The sequence below is a fragment of the Bemisia tabaci genome, chromosome 6, assembly GCF_918797505.1.
Source record: "Bemisia tabaci chromosome 6, PGI_BMITA_v3".
Lineage (NCBI taxonomy): Eukaryota > Metazoa > Arthropoda > Insecta > Hemiptera > Aleyrodidae > Bemisia > Bemisia tabaci.
Window position 1 is genome coordinate 34760496 of NC_092798.1, and position 19397 is coordinate 34779892.

At 38.6% G+C, this 19397-nt stretch overlaps 1 protein-coding gene across 1 annotated transcript in view; it reads left to right on the top strand.

Moving 5' to 3' along the window:
* LOC109042981 (discoidin domain-containing receptor 2) overlaps window positions 1–19397 on the top strand; it is a 337676-nt gene that overhangs the window by 311787 nt on the left and 6492 nt on the right. The window contains exons 8-16 of the mRNA XM_019059980.2: window positions 5405–5536; window positions 8328–8768; window positions 11529–11710; window positions 12808–12957; window positions 13571–13683; window positions 15449–15628; window positions 16655–16747; window positions 17185–17326; window positions 18421–18721. Coding sequence (XP_018915525.2) covers window positions 5405–5536; window positions 8328–8768; window positions 11529–11710; window positions 12808–12957; window positions 13571–13683; window positions 15449–15628; window positions 16655–16747; window positions 17185–17326; window positions 18421–18721 — 1734 coding nt within the window. The remainder of the gene's footprint in view (window positions 1–5404; window positions 5537–8327; window positions 8769–11528; window positions 11711–12807; window positions 12958–13570; window positions 13684–15448; window positions 15629–16654; window positions 16748–17184; window positions 17327–18420; window positions 18722–19397) is intronic.

Consider the following 19397-nt stretch of genomic DNA (forward strand, 5'->3'; position numbering starts at 1 on the left):
TAAAATGAAACCAAGATCATTTTGATAGCTATCTTAGTTTAGAAATTAAAACAGAAACATTGAGGAAATTTGATTCAATTTTCGTATCACCCTCTAATAAGCCCCAAAAAATACAAAAAACGATATATTTCTCCAGGAGCTCGAACAACCTATTTTCATTTTTAGCTAAAAGACTCCATTTTCACTCTACTTTTCGAATCCAAAAAGACTTTTTGAGTGATAGAAAATTTCATATGACTTTTACTCAAACGAACCGTGCACTAGTATACAGATAGAAAAAATAGCTCTTCCCTTTCTTTGTAGTTTAAGGTAAATCTAACCCTATTATATGTTATAAATCCTTGAAAAATACGATTACAAAAATAATCAATACTCCCATAAAATATAGTTCAAAAGACTACAATGCACATTAAAATTATTCGAGTTTTAAAAAACGAGCACTATGCACAATATTTTAAGCACGCCTAATAAAATATGAACTTACTGAAGATCTCAATTTTTATACCAAATTATGATTTAGAACTTTTATCTTGTGATCTAAAAACCTAAAATTATCTCAGGTGTACTAAACTCAACGTATTTGTCATTTAAAAGTTGTATAATACAGTAAATTATGTTTTGTTCCATCATTAACCATCTTTACTTCTTAATTATATTCCTGTGATGTTACCATGGTAATTAAAGTCATGAATCAGTCTGAAAAAAAGCGATAAATTAGTAACGTATCGGCTAACCAACGGGAGATGTGACAGCTTGATGGTTGCCACCTAACGCGGCTTGATGAATCACTAACTTTCGAATGCAACTATTCGTGTTCTACGGATGTCCATATTGCATACCCAAAAAATAGAAGGCGCACTAACTTTCCTCGCGTCTTACTATCAGCGCATATAGCTGCGCTGCAACACCACCGCACGCACCGCTGCTAAATACCCTATCTTGAATTGTTTGTTGCTCTTACGAGAACTTTGCAGTGGCTCGTTTACGATAGTTTCTGCTAATCTCTATCAACCTAGGTTCTTGAAAATGTAGCTCATGTTCCTTTTTACTTGAACATTTTACATTCTCGTCGCATTACAATAGCGAGAACTGATCCAAGTATCACGATAGAAAGAAATTAGGGTTAAATACTGAAAATCTTCTTATTAGTATATTATTAACTGGAGTAGTCATTATCAAGGATAATAACAAGGAAAAGAAGAAGAAGAAACAACCCCGAAAAATTTACAACCTATCCTGAGATACGCTAGTTCGCAGTTTGTAGTTCGTCAAACGTCGGTTTCTAGAAAAATCGTTTTTGAAGTTGAACAGATAAAGGATGAAAAATGTATGGCTATGCCACTCGCTTCTTAAATTTTTACACAAATAAGGGGTTACGCCCCCTGACCGCTTTAAAACCTAACCCCTCGAGGCGCTTCCTGCTCAGGCAGTATGCGTTACGCGTTACTCTCATGATTTTACATTACAAAATAATATAACCCATATTATAACTATACTATAACTTATGTATTATAACTTATTCAACAATATGCGTGTTTCGGTATACTTTTTCACCTTTTTCATCTTTTACAAAATACTATAAATTTTTAATTTTTAAGTATTTGTGTTTAGTTTTGCACAATTTACACTCGGCAACGGAAACGCACCAGATCCGAAAATCTTAATCAAGTCCCACAGTTACATTTCCAGATATAACAGATACTTGAGTGTGGCACTTTTATGTCGCCAACATGCAAAACCCCTGGCGCGAGGTTAGGGGCTGATGAGTCATCGGGATCAACGCAAAGCCCAACGTCGCGTCGCGTCGGTGCGAAGCCGCAGCTTCGGACGTTACGGAGCGGGAAGCGACGTGCTTGGCGTCGAGTCGGGGGAGGGAGGGGGGCTATGGGAAGAGGTTTGAAGCCACAGGTGCGCATTAAAGCCACATTGAGCGGCGGCGGTGCTGCGCTGCGGAGACAAAAAAAGGGAAAGAAGTGATTCCCCGTCCCGTCTCCTTTCGACTCCTTCGTCATAAGGTAGATTATTTTACCGAGCGGGGCACCCACGAAAGCTCTTCTCGCGTACCGTTACCGCCCTGAATTTGCCGGCGAGAGGTTTCCGTTCCAGGTTGACCGCTTCTCAGAGGTGTTGCCTGTTCTGTCGCGCGGAAAAAGGACTTTTGCGGCATTCGATAGTCCTCTGACGTAAGATCGTACTTACGTTTTCACGAAAGCTTCAGAAAGCATGGTTATATATGCTGCCGTGCTAAGGAAAAACGCCGTATGAACATTCGAGAGTTGCCAAATTTCCCTTGATAAAACATACATTTTTGACAACGTTCATGTATATTTTTCCTTGAAATCTTCAGATATTTTAGATTTAATTGCGTACAAAATTGTCTAGAAGTTTCGGAAAATCATTTTCACAATTTTTCCAGGAAATTCGTCTTTTATCGGAGGAAACTTGGCAACGTTCGAAGGCTCATACGGCGTTCTTCCTTAGCACGGCAGTATGGATAGCATTTTGCGATAAGGAACCACTATCTCTGGCTCTTTCATAAAAGCACGTATCTGCATAGAGGAACCAATGAAATGTATGAGTATGTTGTTTCTAAAATGGGCCAAAAATAGTGGTTCCTTATTGCAAAATTTAATCCAAATGTAAGACATGGGTCAAGTGGAAATGAAAATACGCATTTACGTCAGGCGTCAGAGGGGTGAAATTGCCCTGCCGTGCTATAAGGCGAAAAATAACAGATGTAGCCCCGGCTGATTTTAATGGTGGAAAAGACTGAGTTGGAAAACATTGCGAAAATCACTAATATCCATTTTCCTGTTTCTCAGTTTTTTGGATTAATGGTACTTCGCAAGGTCAGATGCAACTTGAAAGTGTAGAAAGACTCGCTTTGGGGCTACAATAAGCCCAAAACAAGTTTCATCACATCGTGCTTACGCTTTCGGCAACTCTTCGGAAATTATTGACACAAAAAATCCTTAGGCTGGCAAATAAACATTATCGGTTTCCACACGACCCAATTCAATCACAGTCGAAATGTTCAAGTTAAACTATTGGAACACGAGGAATTTCAATCGTTAACTGGCAAATTCAATATTCTTGTCTCGTTGAAAGCCGCCAATGAGAAAGTGGCCATGATTGTGCACTTAGGGGCTGTTCATAACATACTTATCGCTATACTGCCGTGCTAAGCGAGAACGCCGTAAATCCATCAAGATTTCCCCGCATTTTTTGGAACTTAACAGTTTATAAAATAAAAACTGTTTTACCCACGCACCTCAGATTTTCATGTGAAGTTCTTGATATTATTTGCAAAAGAATTCCGTAAAAACATTGTCTTAAAATACACAAGTTTTTCTGCTATGGTACATTGTTTCCAAAAACTTTAAAATGTCGTTTACGCCGTTTTTGCGTTGCTCGGCAGTATTTGAAAAGGGTAGGGCAGCCCAGGAGAGCGTTACGCCTTTAAATGCGCATCGTGTTTTACGTGTTAAATGATAGGAACCTACTTCAAAACAGAATTACGAAGGAAGGGGCGGGGGGTTTGAAAAATCCATATTTTATCGTGTGCGCATTTTATGAACAACTCCTTACCAGTCATATACCTTGTAACAAGTTGAATAAATTAATAATGAAGAGGGTGGAATTAAAGAGAACAACTGCAACTAGATTTATCTTCTGTCCAATGCTAAGTCACAAATAAGATAATTAATGAACAAATAAAAGAGAATCATGGAATTTACAGTATGCATGGCGTTTGTATGTAAGGAAATAGCGTAGGGTTAAAGAAACAGACACATTGGTATGATTGGTATGAATGGTTTATTGTTAACACAAAAAAAATTTAACCTTAGTTAATTTTTAATTATAAGCATAAACTTAAACATAATGTAATTAATAGCCCCGACAGGAGCTAGTTGTACAATCTCTTAATTAATAAAAAAAAAATAAAAAAAAAAAAAAAAAAAAAAAAAAAAAAAATTACTTTTCTTAGTGAAGTTTGAAAAACGGTATTTCGGAATGAATCGTTTGGTTGGTTGCTTTTTTACCAGCTAATTTTCAACAACTAAGAAACTTCCGAAACTTCTAAAAAAGTTTAATGGATAGTGCTCAAATGTTTCACAGGCTAAAGTTGAATACAATCTGACAACTATGCGCTCCTTCCGCCACAATCTGAGGGTAGGAGGGTTCTGTTTGTCTCCGCGCCAGTATTTTCCTTCCCCAAACTTTTCTCGAGCAAGCCTGTTGCCTTCTATTTACTTTTATGTATTCCTGAATTCGTTTACCTTCATCTCTTGCGCTGTTTCCTTAACCTTGTTTTCCTCGTTTCACGAATACCATCTTAAGAGACCGAGATGTTTATTAAATGACAGTTCTATCAATTTACGGCTGAATACTTCGCGAAGGTTCGCAATAATGAGATACAAATTAACGACTAAAAAGAACAAATATCGTGCTTTGGTGAGCTCTTTCCTCCCTGTAATGAGAATTTAGGTTAACACTGAATTCATAGCACATGGCAAAACCACCGTCTCTGATTTAAGAGAGCCGGTTTTTGCAGTAATAAAGAATCCCTCTGACCCATAACTTGCATCTGCGCTCTTTATATTATCGCGTTATTTTGAATTCTACATATATTCGACCTCAGCCAACTTTTTGGCCTTTTTTGACTCACTGAGCCCGAACACAATGGTGTGTTGCTCGCAAGACGCCTCTTGTATTTTACAAGGAAAATGCCGAATAAACACAAAGTTATATCCAGCAATTTTTTTAAGGGTGTCGTTGTAACAGTTTTACGGTTAAAATTTTGATAAACTTAGATAAAACTATACAACAGCTATAAAAATTTTACTCATCTCACAGACCTCAGAATATTTATCAAAATGAATTCCCACCTCGTCAATTGTATAATTCTGCTCCTCTTTGGTTTGTGTTCTCTTCTTATTTAAAAACAATGATTGAAGAGGGGGTATAACGATGAGGGCCGTTTTTGGGCCCACCCTGAATGTCCTTAATTCTACAATTTTTTGCTCTTTCTAAGTATATTTAATTGAATGCAGCATGATTTGGTTAATTTTAGTCTCCTTTTGGGTCCAATACTGGCCTAAACATGGATCTAAAGGTCGCCTTGGGGCTAAATATGCGGGTTTGTGGCCTGCATTTGGCGTCAAAATCAGCCCGCGGGCCTGATTGGCCAGTTTTGGACACAAAATGAGACCGGTAATGACAAAATCATGATGCTTTTCGTAAAATATAGGCCTTTAATTATCTAAAAATCGTAGAATTGAGGAATTTCAAATAGGGTGGACCCTTAAAACGGCCCTTATCAATATTCTTCCTTTCAATGGAATCGATTCACTTGAATTTTACTGTCTAATCTTATTTTCGCAATCATTTTGTATGTCCTCAGTTCCTGTTGCTAGCAATGTCTCGGATGAAGCGCTACAACGAATGTACCTGCTTCAAGATGATCAAGATAGAAAAGTAACTGTGCCTCGCGTCGGAGGAGAAACAACTCACGCACGGAAAGAAGTCACAACAGGTAAAAATTCTATCATAGTTCTTGTAAATACCAAATCTACTTTTAAAGAAAACGGAGAAACAGAATTACGTAACGTAGTCAAACAGGAAAATGCCAGCTCCCGTTTGGGAAAAAATGAGTCATGAGTCATTTTTAGTACAATTGGTACATTTCTTCTAAAAATTCTAAATTGAATGAGGATGCCGAGCTTGAACATAAACATAGTCAATGGGCCTGTTGCATGCAAGAGATACAGCCGCGCGAATAGACTTTTCAGGGGTTAAATGACACGAAAATTACGATGGTCTCATTAAAAAAGTCTGAAATACACTCCTTACTGCGCAGAAACGCGGAACGCGCTTTTTCAAATTTCCCGCGTCTGGGGGCAGTTTTCTAATCACCGGAAACGAGCAAACGGCGGGCTCGGTGATTTCCGGAAGATGCCGAGTCGTTGTTGTTGTTGTTATTTTTTCCTTCAGTTTGTTTACAAACCCAACGTGATCTCTTATAGTGGTCCATGTACGCTTTATGTGGTAACGAAATCGATCAACTTTTAAATATCCAACGCAATTCTTCTACATTTCATTTCACGATATCACGAGCTCCGATTTTTAGGTTATGTTGTCAGTTTTAGTTGACCGGAAATAGCCGCGAGTTGCCGTTAGAAAACTGCCCCCAGACGCGGGAAATTTGAAAAAGCGCGTTCCTAACAACGCAAATTGCGCAGTAAGGAGTGTATTTCAGACTTTTTTAATGTGACCATCGTAATTTTCGTGTCATTTAACCTCTAAAAAGTCTATTCGCACGGTTGTATCTCTTGCATGCAACAGGGCCATTCGATTCGATTCGATTCGATTCGATTCGATAGATTAAACTTCCTAACGGCTCGAATGAGGGGATTGGAGGACAAACGGGATAAGTGCAATTTTTGCCATTTCAAGGAATACGTGTTCCAAATTTCGAAATTACTGGGAGCCTTGCGGCGGAAAGAAAGTTCAATTTCACCTTTTGATGTTTAAACATTAGTTTTAGTCGTGAATTTTTCACAGATTATATTGAAGACTAGTTTTAGTCGAAATCGTTAGTATCTAGATTTTTCCAAAAACCGCACAGCTTATAACTACTACCTACTAACAAAAGTTGAGCTATTATGTATATGCACATTGTTTTATATTATTAAAGCATAGCCTGAGTCGCAATCATCGCATATATTTGTAAAATCGACTGCGAGTATAAAAATTAGAGCCTAACACAGAGCTGAGCGGCGTGCTACCGGTGCGGTGCGATGCGTGCACTGGCGCCTACAAACCTAAGGGGATACGTCACGCAGTGCGCAATATTTGAAGTATCCCCTTAGGTTTGTAGGGGCCAGTGCGCGTTGCGCGCTGGCCGGCCGGACGCCGCGCCGAAGCGTGCCACGGCGCCTCAAACAACTATTTCACAACAATATTTTCGATAATAATATTCACAATAATATTATAATATCACAATAATAATATAATTCACAATAATGTTTTCGAGCTTATACGTATCGGCCAACGTATTCCGGATGTAGATATATAGGATATAGTTAGTAGGTAGCAAGACTTTTCGGTTTTCGGCTACTCATGATGTGAAAACAAAAGTTGTGCTATTAGCAGATTTTACAAATATATGCACACTGTTTTATTTTATTAAAGCATGGCCTGAGTCGCAATCATTGCATATATTTGTAAAATCGGCCAATAGCTCAACTTTTGTTTTCACAATGAGTAGGCGAAAACCGAAAAATCTTGCTACCTATACTACCTATATCCTATATCTACATCCGGAATACGTGGAGATCTATATCCGAACTATAGTTAGCTAGTTATTGTATTTATAGACTTTCAAAATCCTAGGCTATCTACGGCTTTACAAAGAATTTGGGAGATGGGTGTATATACAAAAATTTAGATTTTTAAAATTAAGAGAGGCAAAGAGTTTCAGAAGTTTGGTTGTGACATTGGGTTCGTCGAGTGTTATTGGGTTTGTATTCCTTTGACTATCGGTGAGTAAATCTGTGATCGGAGATTCCTGAGGACAGAGCAGTCCATAATCACGTGTTTGACGGTGAGAGGTGAAAAATTGCTGAAGTTACAGATGGGTTTATCTTCTTTGGAGATGGTATTGTGACACGAGCCGTGTCACGCATGTATTCTTATGGGTCTCAGGGCTCATATTAAAATGGATGTACACTGAAAAAAAGTTCTCGTCGTTTTTACCAAGGTCCTTTGGTACCTTTACCATCTCACTTTTTTTACCAATTATTGGTAATTTTACCAAGACAGACTGGTAAGCTTACCTAAAAACCGGTATTTTTACTGTTTTTTTTACACGTAAGTATATCACTTTTATTGGTAATCAATCCCCGGTAACTTTGCCATTTTATCTTGGTAATTCTACCACAGTCGATAAAAAATATTGGCCTTTTTTACCGGGGTCCAGTAAAATTACCGAGAAAGTCAATAATTTTACCGAGATTTCTCGGTAAAATTACCAATTTCATAAATGGTAATTTTACCGAGAAAAAACTGGGATCAAATAGAACCCTGAATTCTTGGTAATTTTACCCTTTTTTTAGTAAATACACCGAGATTTTTTTTCAGTGTTTGACGGTGACAAATTTCAGAAATTATAGATGGGTTTATCTTCTTTGGAGATGATACTGTGACACGAGTCGTGTCATGCATGTATTCTCATGGGTCTCAGGGCTCATATCAAAATGGATATAGTTCCTTGCGATTTAACTCCGTCCAATTCACCCCTCTAATTCGCAATGACACCTTTGCAGGCCCGAGCACAGTCTCCAACACGCAAACGTTCATCGGCCTGGTGACGGGGGCGCTGGCGATGTTCCTGATCCTGCTCGTCTGCACGGTCTCGCTCATGATCCGCCGCGGGCGGAAGAAGGTGAGCCTGCTGAAGAAGCACTCGGCGCTCATGTCGACGACCTCCAAGCCGAACGGGGCCATGACCATGAAGCAGATGTCCACCCCGATCATGAGCACGACCCTCTCCCGGGGCTCCAAGAAGGCCAAGGGCCGGCAGAACGGACTCAGCGGCTCCAAGGCCAGCAACGTCTACGGACAAATGCCCGTCGACGAGTCGGAGGACAGCGAGAACTCCTCCGTCTACCACGAGCCTTACAAGCTCCTGCCCTCCGGCAAACAGGACTACGGCTACCTCATCAAGAAGGAGGCGCTCACCTCCAGCAAAAGTGGCGATTATACAGGTCAGTTAATTTTTTTTTTTTGTCTCTCATTTCACCCCATTTGGACCTCCATACTACTATCATCATGCATTCTCCATTCTTCGACTTTTTTGTCGTATGGACGTATTCCTGTCAACCGGAACTATGCACTGGAATTAAAGAAACATTGGATCTAGAGTCCAGACTCTTAAAAACATCGACAAGAAAAAATACTCTTGAATCAATCAGAATTTAGCCTAAATCAAGAACCAAGCCTCTTAAGTTAAGCGGATTACCTTTTGATTGAAGCTTAAATCTGATTGAATCAAGAGTACTTTTTCTTGTCAATGTTTTCAAGAGTCTGGACTCTAGATCCAATGTGTTTTTTTTTTTTTTTTTTTTTTTTTTTTTTTTTTTTTTTTTCCCTCCCAGTGTCATTTGGACTGCATTTTGCGATTTGGACCTCTAAATTCCGGCTCATCTGAAAAAACACTTATGTGCACAGGGAAACTAATTGGCACATATGTTGTTTTTAAACCGGGCCAGAATTTATAGTTCCTAATTGCAAAATGCAGTCCATTTGGACCTCCCTTCCACTATCATCATTCATTCTCCTTTCTTCGACTTTTTTGTCATATGGACGTATTTCTGTCAAACGGAACTATGTGCATTATAACTTGAGCCCTATGCATACTTTTATGGGTCTCAGGGTGCGTGTCTTAATGCACATAGTTTCGTTCGACAGAAATACGTCCATATTTTCATTTTAAATACTTCAATTTTTATTCAGCTATATGCTCAACAATTTCCCACATTTCTGGGGATTTTAAGGGGTTGAGTACGTCCAACGTTATACGGAATTATTAAGGGGGTCCAAAGTTGCATTCCGAAGCGTTACAAGGGTCCAAAGGGAGGTCAGAAATGACGAAAAAGTGCGTTGCGTAATTTATGAACACAATCTAAGTAGATTCAACCTTATTTGGACTGCATTATGCAATAAGGAATAACAATGTACGGCTCATGGCTAAAAACACTTATCTGCATAGGGAAACTAAAAGCACACATGTTTTTTCTAAAATGAGCCATAACTTGTAATTCCTTACTGCAAAATGCAGTCCACTTAGAGCAGATCTTGACGTAAAAACCTGTCTATTTCCACTTAAATAGTCTGATGTCCCCTTACTTTCTATTTTAGCGCAAATAATTCTAATTAATTTAATTAGATTTTAATTCACACAACATCGCAAGACCCCAGCTACATGCTTTTCGAAATCCATCTGGCCAGAACCGCTCAGAACTTAGAACGTCGGCGAAAACACAAGTCGAAACTATCATGAGAGTTCCCACCCTCTCGACGAGTTGCTACGGCCGCCGGCGAGTCTGGTCCGTTACAGCTCGGACTACGCGCCCTACTAAAGTTTCACACCCCCCTCGCCAAATCAGCCCAAAATCACAATTTCTTCCACTGAAACACACGTAAGATCCACACGATTTGGCAGCGGCGCCCGTGGTTCGCGGTGAGCTGAACTCCGGGGCGCAGACATGTTGCACGAGTTAAATTCGAAAAGTACAGTAGCAGGTATTTACAAGACTCCACGTGGCCGACTGCAGCCTCCTGACTTCGGCGTTGTCGGTCCGCGGTTAAAAGTGCGTGTGTTTTCCGTTGGTTTAAAGGGAGGAAGTTTGATATTCGTCGCAAAATGTGGCAATGCCGGAGGACTTGCGGTAAAGTCTGTTAAAGCGGAGCTAATTTGATTTCCCGGCGAAATTCCTCCGCTTCGAGCTACGAAATGTTCCGCTTTTCAGGTGAGATGTATGATGCCGTGTTGGGGGATGCAAGTTCTCTCCGAACAGGGGAAAAAATAAACCTCGCGGGAAAGTATGTGTGTAGTTTCACTCAACCGACAAATGCTGGATTAAGGGCCGCATTTGTAGTGGTTCCTTAAACAGCTCCTTTTCCATAGGGAGGTCTTATTTTAATGTCTAAAGTGCAAAACAACGTATCTCCATTATCTGGGTTGCAGATTTCCTGTATTTTTTTTTTTTTTTTTTTTTTTGAAAACGCTAGCGATCATAGATTTTTCTTCTCAGCTAGCAGAATATTTTGCATGGATCTTAAGCTATGAAATGGGCTTGTTTCTCTCCGAAAAAGTAATTAAAGAAATGAGTTGAGCCACATATTGCGAGGTTTTTGTATCTCCAATAATAAAAAAAACCCAACGGAGATATGCGGATATGCACCTTACCCGTCGAAGCCTGTGGTTTTCAAGGTCCAAATGTTGTAGGAAAGTTGTAGGGATCTTTAATAAAACATCATGAAAAGGGTGATTTATCTTTCAGTTCGAAAACGACTCAGGACTCCAGGACTGAACTTTTTATTCAGGTTTGCAAAAATTGTCTTAACCCGGAATTCACTATCATCAAGCGTCACCAGTACTTGCAAAGTATTGCTGTGTCTTGATTCTTAATAAAGGCAACCTTAATCATTCTCTCTACCATCCGTAGATAAAACATGCACTGGAAAAAAAACACATTGGATCTAGAGTGCAGACTCTTAAAAACATCGACAAGAAAAAATACTCTTGATTAAATCAGATTTAAGCTTAAATCAAGAACCAAGCCTCTTAATTTGAGCGTATTTCCTTTTGATTTAAGCTTAAATTTGATTGAATCAAGAGTATTTTTTCTTGTCAATGTTTTCCAGAGTCTGGACTCTACACCCAATGTGTTTTTATTTATTTTTTTATTTTTTTCCAGTGTGCCTTAAATTAACTTCAAAATTGAATTTTTCGTCTGTTGCAGATTTCACAAGTGTACATAGTTTTCAAGACGAAGTCAAATTTACGTCACCGTCGTTGTTCAATTTGGTGCCCCCGCCTCCCCTCTCTGCCAGGGCAGCTCAGTATGATTTCATCGGGCTCAGTAAATCGCTTTCGGCAAACATCCCTATTGAAAGCTACTATGCAGCTACAGATATCTATAAGGTTGGTTCCAACTCATTATCGCACTACATCAAGAGGAAGAAAAATAATTCCCCTAGACATCGTTGAAATTGGATTTCCATGTTCCACCACCGCTAAGTTTTGAATAACAGTCCAGGCGGAACCCATTTAAATTTTTATCAGTGAAACAAAGACGAGAGAAAAAAAATGTCTAAAAATTCATCTCCAATATTAAGTCAATTTCGAGAAAGACGAAACGTGGATACGTTTTCTCAAATAACGTTAAAAGGAATGTTATCTTCAAACCATCAATTTTATCTATAAATTAATCATTATTCTAATTGAAAATGCAAGCATTTGCGTATCAATAATATTCATTCAGCTATTTAGGCTTAGTTTGCTTAACGTAAAAATACAGAGAATAAGTTCCAATAAACGACAAGGCTTTTAGAATTCCCATTTTTATGTTCCCCAATTTGAGCCAATTTAATTAGAACGTTGATTAATCTCTCTTTGTTTTTTCTTCATCCCCTAACTTCTCTAATCTATCCTAAGTAAGGGTTAAGTTCGAGCCTACCCTTTCTTTAATGGGACGGAGTAACTTTCCCGTCTCAATGCGTATAAATTTCTACAAAAGGGGTATGACTTCTCCAATTTAGAGCATTTTAAATCATAACCGGTAGAACTCAGCGTCTCCAGCGAAAGTTCTAGGGAAGCTCAAATCTCCTAGTTAGAATGTCTGGCACCGGAGAACTTAAGAGATTCTACAGAATTGAGAGAGATATCATATTTTGACGGCCGTTCCTCGTTTTAAGAGCCTTTGATACGTATATCATGATGTAAAGTAGATGTATCTAGAGATATCTTTAGTTGCTCCACTTTAAAAGTGGAACTCCACAGGCATCATTTTTCGTATCCTAAAAGACAATTTTTAAGAAACTACTCCTTTAATTAATAAGCTTCTGTTCTCATTTAAGTTAAGTACAGAAGAAGTAAGACATTTACCTCTTGTTGCAAAGTAAATTTTATGTTTCAAACATAGTTATGGAATACATTCCCATTTTTGTCTTCTCTTTTTCTCCATGCAAAATCCGAGGCAGATTAAATCATCATTTAAAAATGTCTCACTCATTTTTCAGACCGAGAGAAAAGAGCAACATTTTACCTCTGGTCGATTCACACCTTGGAAGTTACCTGACGGCACGCCGGACGAGGCTGTTAACATACCTGAATTTTCAAGGCACAGGCTGAGAGTCATCGAGAAATTAGGCGAGGGTGCCTTCGGAATGGTAAGTTTTACAGCTTCTAAAATAACCCCCCCCCCTTTAGCCCCACGTGGCCCGATCCTTAACGGGCGCTTCGTTGCAATAAAAAACCTGTTTCACTATTCAAAAATTTGAAGACAATTGGCTTATTGCCTCTTATAATAGCCACCTTCCTGCAAATAGCCACAATTATGTTTTAAATCCGTCCATTTGATCTCTGTTTATAACTGTAGCGCAATTTGAACAGTCATAAATATTGTATAGTAGTAATGACTCCCATTAAGATCTAAATTTTCAGAATGTTTAGCATGCAATTTCCAGTACATACTTCTGAATTTTTAAGAACGGTATCATATCATCAATACCGTAAAATAAAGGCCTTAGAATATTCTGAGAAAAAGCATATGTATGCCTCTTAAATCTTTCCATTTACGTATCCTGAAGTCTACAAAAATATCTTCTTTTCATCTATTAATTTAATATATTTAAGTGCTGTTTTATGTCAGCACTTAAATATTACTAACTATATTACTTTATGTATATATTATTCTACCTCTCCTTCTCTATTCCTGCTCCTTCAACTGACTCGATTTTTGGCTGTTTTTTCATTCCTTCCTTTCTTTGATCGAAATTCTAGGTCCATCTCTGCGAAACGGAGGGCGTTCCCGAGTACAACGGAATGTCAACTGGACACCACAAAAAACAAGTCATTGTGAAATCTTTAAGACGAGGATGTAACGAAACGACGAAGTAAGTTTCTCCCCCGCAAAATTTTAATTTTGTTTTCTCTCATCAAAATCAGCCTCTTGATTGCGAAATCGGGTAATATTGAAATTCTATATCGACGGTAAAACCAGGAAAACACCTGTTTCAATATTTCTGCCCCGTCATTTTTTTTTTTTTTTTTTTTTTTTTTTTTTTGAGGACGAACAAGTTCATACAATTGTGTTCTGAGATGCGATTATTACTAAATATTTTTCAATCAGAGCAGGAAAAATCACGAGAATGCTAAAGCAATGATGTTGGCTATTTCTTTAATGAAACATAATATCGACGGTGAAAGTACCAAACCACGTATCTCGGTTTGCGACGTCGCAGACTTCCTGTCATACTTTATTTTTTAAATGAAAAACTACTTAACGTCAAGTCTTGAAAATTTCTGTGATTTTTCCTCTTCATGCGGAGAAAATTCTGTGAACATTTCAAGGAATGATATTGATTTGGTCTACATCAAAAAAATCAAATGTGAACGTAGATTTTTAAACACCGCAAACGAGATACGTGGTTTGGTAGTTTCACCGTCGATATATGATAGGAAGCCAGTGCAAAGATGGAATGTGATGAATTAGTTCCACCGGCATTTATTCTCATGAATCAGTGTTTTCTGACGACAATTTAATGGAGCTTCTAATCGCAATATTCAAATTTTTTGAGCCGAAATTCACTTATCTGATTTCCATGCATTTTCTCACTTTTAATCTCCTTTAATACGATTTGACAACGGCGCAGAGATACAACTATTCGTGCTTGATGGATGTCCGTGTTGCGTCTGCAAAATTGAAGGCGCGATGGCGCGATGCGTGAACTCCCACGGATTGTTCCTTGCTCTTTGCCTCGTGTCTGACGTCAGACATCATTTCTCCATCTCCACGCTTTTAAATCTTCAGACATCGCACAGTGAATCAAGTCAGTTACAGAAGTCGGACATGACATTTTTAACCGAAACTGCAATTTTTGATGTTTAATTCGTCACATTTTAAATTTTGAGGAGTGTTTTTCAAAGAATATTATACGAGGAAACCAATGAAACCTATTTTAAACCTCAAAGTTTTGCAAGAACAGAGTTGCAAACGTTTGAAGCTTCTAAATTTTGTCCGTTCTCTCCCATTGATCGATCCACTGCCGGCGTTTTTCCTTAGCACGGCAGACTGATTATCAACACTTTCCGCACTGAAAAAAAATTCTCGGCGTTTTTACCAAGGTCCGTTGGTACCTTTACCATCTCACTTTTTTACCAATTATTGGTAATTTTACCAACACAGACTGGTAAGTTTACCTAAACACCGGTATTTTTACTGTTTTTTCCGGATAAGAATATCACTTTTATTGGTAATCAATTCCCGGTAACTTTGCCGTTTTATCTCGGTAATTCTACCACAGTCGATAAAAAATATTGGCGTTTTTACCAAGGTCCAGTAAAATTACCGAGAAAGTTCAATAATTTTACCGAGATTCTCGATAAAATTACCAATTCCGCAAATGATAATTTTACCAAGAAAAAACTGGGATCAAATAGAACCCTGAATTCTTGGTAATTTTACCCTTTTCCTAGTAAATACACCGAGATTTTTTTTCAGTGCGGTCTTAGAAGACTGAACATCCTGTGCGAAGCTTCGATTTACAGTAATGTCCAATAAATCATGACTCCAAATTCCCGTGGAAAATTGAGTTTTATCCCCGAGAGCGGGATGGCAGCAGTGAAGTGGATTCGCTCATTTGATATTCCGTGTTGCAGGAAAGAGTTCCTGAGGGAGATGTGGTGGCTGGCCAGCGCGCGGGACCCCAACATCGTGCGGGTGGTGGGCAGGTGCTGTCAAGAGGAGCCGTTCTGCGTCCTCCAGGAGAACTGCGAGTTTGGCGACCTCCCAAATTTTTTACAGTTGCATGCAGCATCCGAACAAGAAAGCCCCTCAAAGTGAGTATCAACTTCTTTGCCTCCTCCGTCCTTTCCATCGCTTCTCCCGCGTAGAAAAATGCTAAACACTGGAGGCTTACGACGTTTTAATCGAACGCTCGGAGGCGTTCGATTTTCTGGAAAACAAAATAAGGGTGGAGGGGGGGGGAACTTATTATTTTTTTACTAGGGCTGAGTATTTGGTATGATTTGGAGCGACATATAAAATTAAAAGATGCAATTACGGCATAAAAGGTGAAATGAAGGCCAAATACAGGGTGGCAAAATTTCATGAAAAATAAAATCCTCAAATTTTCCGTGAAATATTTCATGAAATTTCAGAAATTTATGAAAGATATTGAAGTATACAAGTTCCTTTTAATGTTTCGCAAGATGTGAAAATCGTGATTTTCTTCTATTTTTGGGTGTTAGAGTGCAGGTTGCATACTCTGGCCCCTGAAAAATATGAAATATTTCACAACCTCGTAAAATTTCATGAAATATTTCACTGAAATTTCCAATCTTTCATTTCTTCCTTACGTTTCATGCCGCCCTGGCCAAATATCATCTTATGTGTGACATTCCTATCATTCTGGCTTCGCATGATCTTTTGAACATTGCTAGATTTTCATTAAAAAAAGCAGTATTTTCTAGGAATCTTATCAATATTTGACTCCAAAGTCAGAGATTCTCCTTTTTTTAATTAAGAGGAAAATGGAGCTAATGATTCTTCTTTTTTTCAATTAAGAGAAAAATGGAGCTAATCACGAACCTTGATCGTACAGAGGCTGTGAAATAAGAGCGATAAATATCTATGCAGATGTAATACCTCCACTTGCTTTTATCTGTACAATCCGTGGGTGTCAAATTTACGTCCTTGGATGTTTAAAGTAAAAAAAAAAAAAACAGGTAAAGTAAAATAAGAATTTAAGAGTCGTCGGGTGTGTAGCATCTCGTTGTGTTTAATAACCTTGTATTTTCATCTTTTGTAAAGAGTGTACAAGTGAAGAGCGAAACTTCAATAAATATGCCCCTCTTCTGTTCCAGGTATGGTTGTTTGATATATATAGCCACGCAAATTGCATCTGGAATGAAATATTTAGAATCAATAAATGTTGTACATAGAGATCTCGCCGCGCGGTAAGTTTTATCTCCCTCAAATTCCATATTTAAAGTATAAAAATTCGTGTCATAAATTCCCATCATAAAATTTATGGCGTTGTTCGAAATCGCATTAAACTAGCACTTTCATCGCTACCTCCTGCCTCCTCTCACGGATGTGCTGTAGCAGTAAAATGTATTTCGTTCAAACGCCTGTACCCGTTTCCCACTATCCACGTCATTTCTCCTCCTCTCCCATCCGTCTCTTTCTCTCCTCTCTTTTGGATGCAATAAAAAGGTTTAAACCTTTCCGAGCACTTCCCATTCTCTCTGCATTGAAACTATAAAAAAAGGATGCAAAGCAACTTTTAAACGAGGCAGAAACTTTATTCCGGCTGAAAGTTTCGCGTTTCATTATTCACGTATAAGGAACCTGTTAAAAAGCACTGTTTCCAACCGTTATTTTTCTCTTTCAGGAATTGCATGGTCGGCAAGAATTACGTCATTAAAGTTTCTGATCATGCCATGTACTGCTCTCAGTACGACCTAGATTACTACGTTAGTGATACAAAAACCAAATTGCCTATCAGGTGGATGGCCTGGGAAAGTATATTACTGGTGAGTTTTCTTCTATTTTCCGCTTAAAAAATTATTCCCGCTTACAATTTCACTTGCAAGTTAGCTTTTACTCTTTGGACACTGTCAATTTCTTTTGAATCTTTCATGAATTCTTGGGCTGAACAATAATTGTTTTTTTTTTTCAGTCACGTTTTCTTTATTCTACTTTAAAAAAAAGTTCAAGGATACTCAACAATCCTACGCCGTGGCTTCTGAACCTATTTTGCGAACTAGATGACATGAAAATTACTTCATTGAAAAGACCAAAACTACATCTAGCATCACTCAACCACAAATTTGTGGCAAGGTATAGCCATGAAATGCATGGGACTCTCAAATTTCTGACCAAAGATAATATTTTGAAATGCTCCATTTTTGTTTTCGACCCCTGTATTTTTCATATCTTTTTACATTTTCCACTGATGAGACTGCGTTTAGTGTTTTCCGGACCAACATTTCTAGTCCCTTAGGATTGCGTGTCCTTCTCTGAATTGACTGCTTCATAAATATAAAAAATTTCACCACCTCAAGAAATTTCATGAAATATATCACAGAGAATTCCAATTTCTCACAAGAGCCTTTCGAGTCAAACCAAGCACCTTTGCGGCAAAGAGTCAAATGATGTGAGTACCTGCAAGCGAAAAAGAAATAACTTTCATTTCACGTGTTATTTTATTAGGGTAAATAAGAAGATCGTAGAATAGTGCCGGGACCACATTATTCTGCAAAGAAATCAAGGCTCCAAAATTCCAAAAATGTGGACCCAGCACTATTCTGCCGTGCTAAGGAAGAACGCCGTATGAACATTTGAGAGTTGCCAAATTTCCTCCGATACAATGTTTATTTTGGGGAAAAATTGTGAATATTTTTCCTTGAAATTTTCAGACACTTTAGATCAAATTTCAAACAAAATTATCTGAAAAATTGGCAGAAAAATATTAAAAAATTGTTCCCGAAAATTAGTGATTTGCCAGAGGCAATTTGGCAACGCTTGAAGGTCTATACGGCGTTTTTCCTTAGCATGGCAGTATTCTACAATCCTGTTACTTGCAGTTCAGGCCACATTTTTAGTATTTTTTTTCTTCTTGTTTCAGGGTAAATACACGTCCAAGTCGGACGCGTGGTCGTTCGCGGTGACGATGTGGGAGATCCTGACGATGTCGAGTCAGCGGCCGTTCGGGGAGCTGACGAACGAGCAGGTGATCGAGAACAGCAACCACTGGTACCAGAACGACGCCCAAGAAGTGTACTTAGCCAGACCGGCGGCCTGCCCCCGGGAGGTCTACGATCTCATGGTCGAGTGTTGGAAGCGCCACGAGGCCGACCGGCCCCGCTTCGCCGAGATCCTCCTCTTCCTTCAGAGGAAGAACCTCGGCTTCCAGCCCAAAGTCGACGGTGAGTGTCCTCCTACACCCGGCAGTAATGTCCCCAATTCGGTTTATTATTACAGTGTATATTCTTCTTATTATTGATTTTTTGTTTTGGCAGTACATGATTAGTACAAAAGAAGCTATCCCTAACCCCTCTCATCCTATCACTAAGGATACTATATTTGGTCTCAGAATTAATATCAATATAGAGACTATAAAGAGAGACTATAGAGACTACTTCAAGAACACAACCAAAGATAGGACCTTTTACCTTTTTCCTGGTTCATCGAATTTTAGCTTTGATTTTCATCTTATTCTGCGTCTCTAATACTACCTTGCTAAGGAAGAACGCCGTATGAACATTCGAGAGTTGCCAAAGCTCCCTTGATAAAACAGGAATTTTTGACGACATTTACGCGCATTTTTCTCTGAAATCTTCAGATATTTTAGATTGAATTGCGTACAAAATAGTCTAAAAATTTAGGAAAAAAATATTCACGATTTTCCCAGTCAATTCGGTTTTTATCGAAGGAAACTTGGCAACGTCTGAAGGCTCTTACGGCGTTCTTCCTTAGCATGGCAGTATTAGAGAAGGAGAATAAGATGAAAATCAAAGCTAAAATTCGGTGAACAAGGAAAAAGGTAAAAGGTCCTATCTTTGGTTGTGTTCTTGAAGTAGCCTTCGAAGCGCCTTAAAAAAA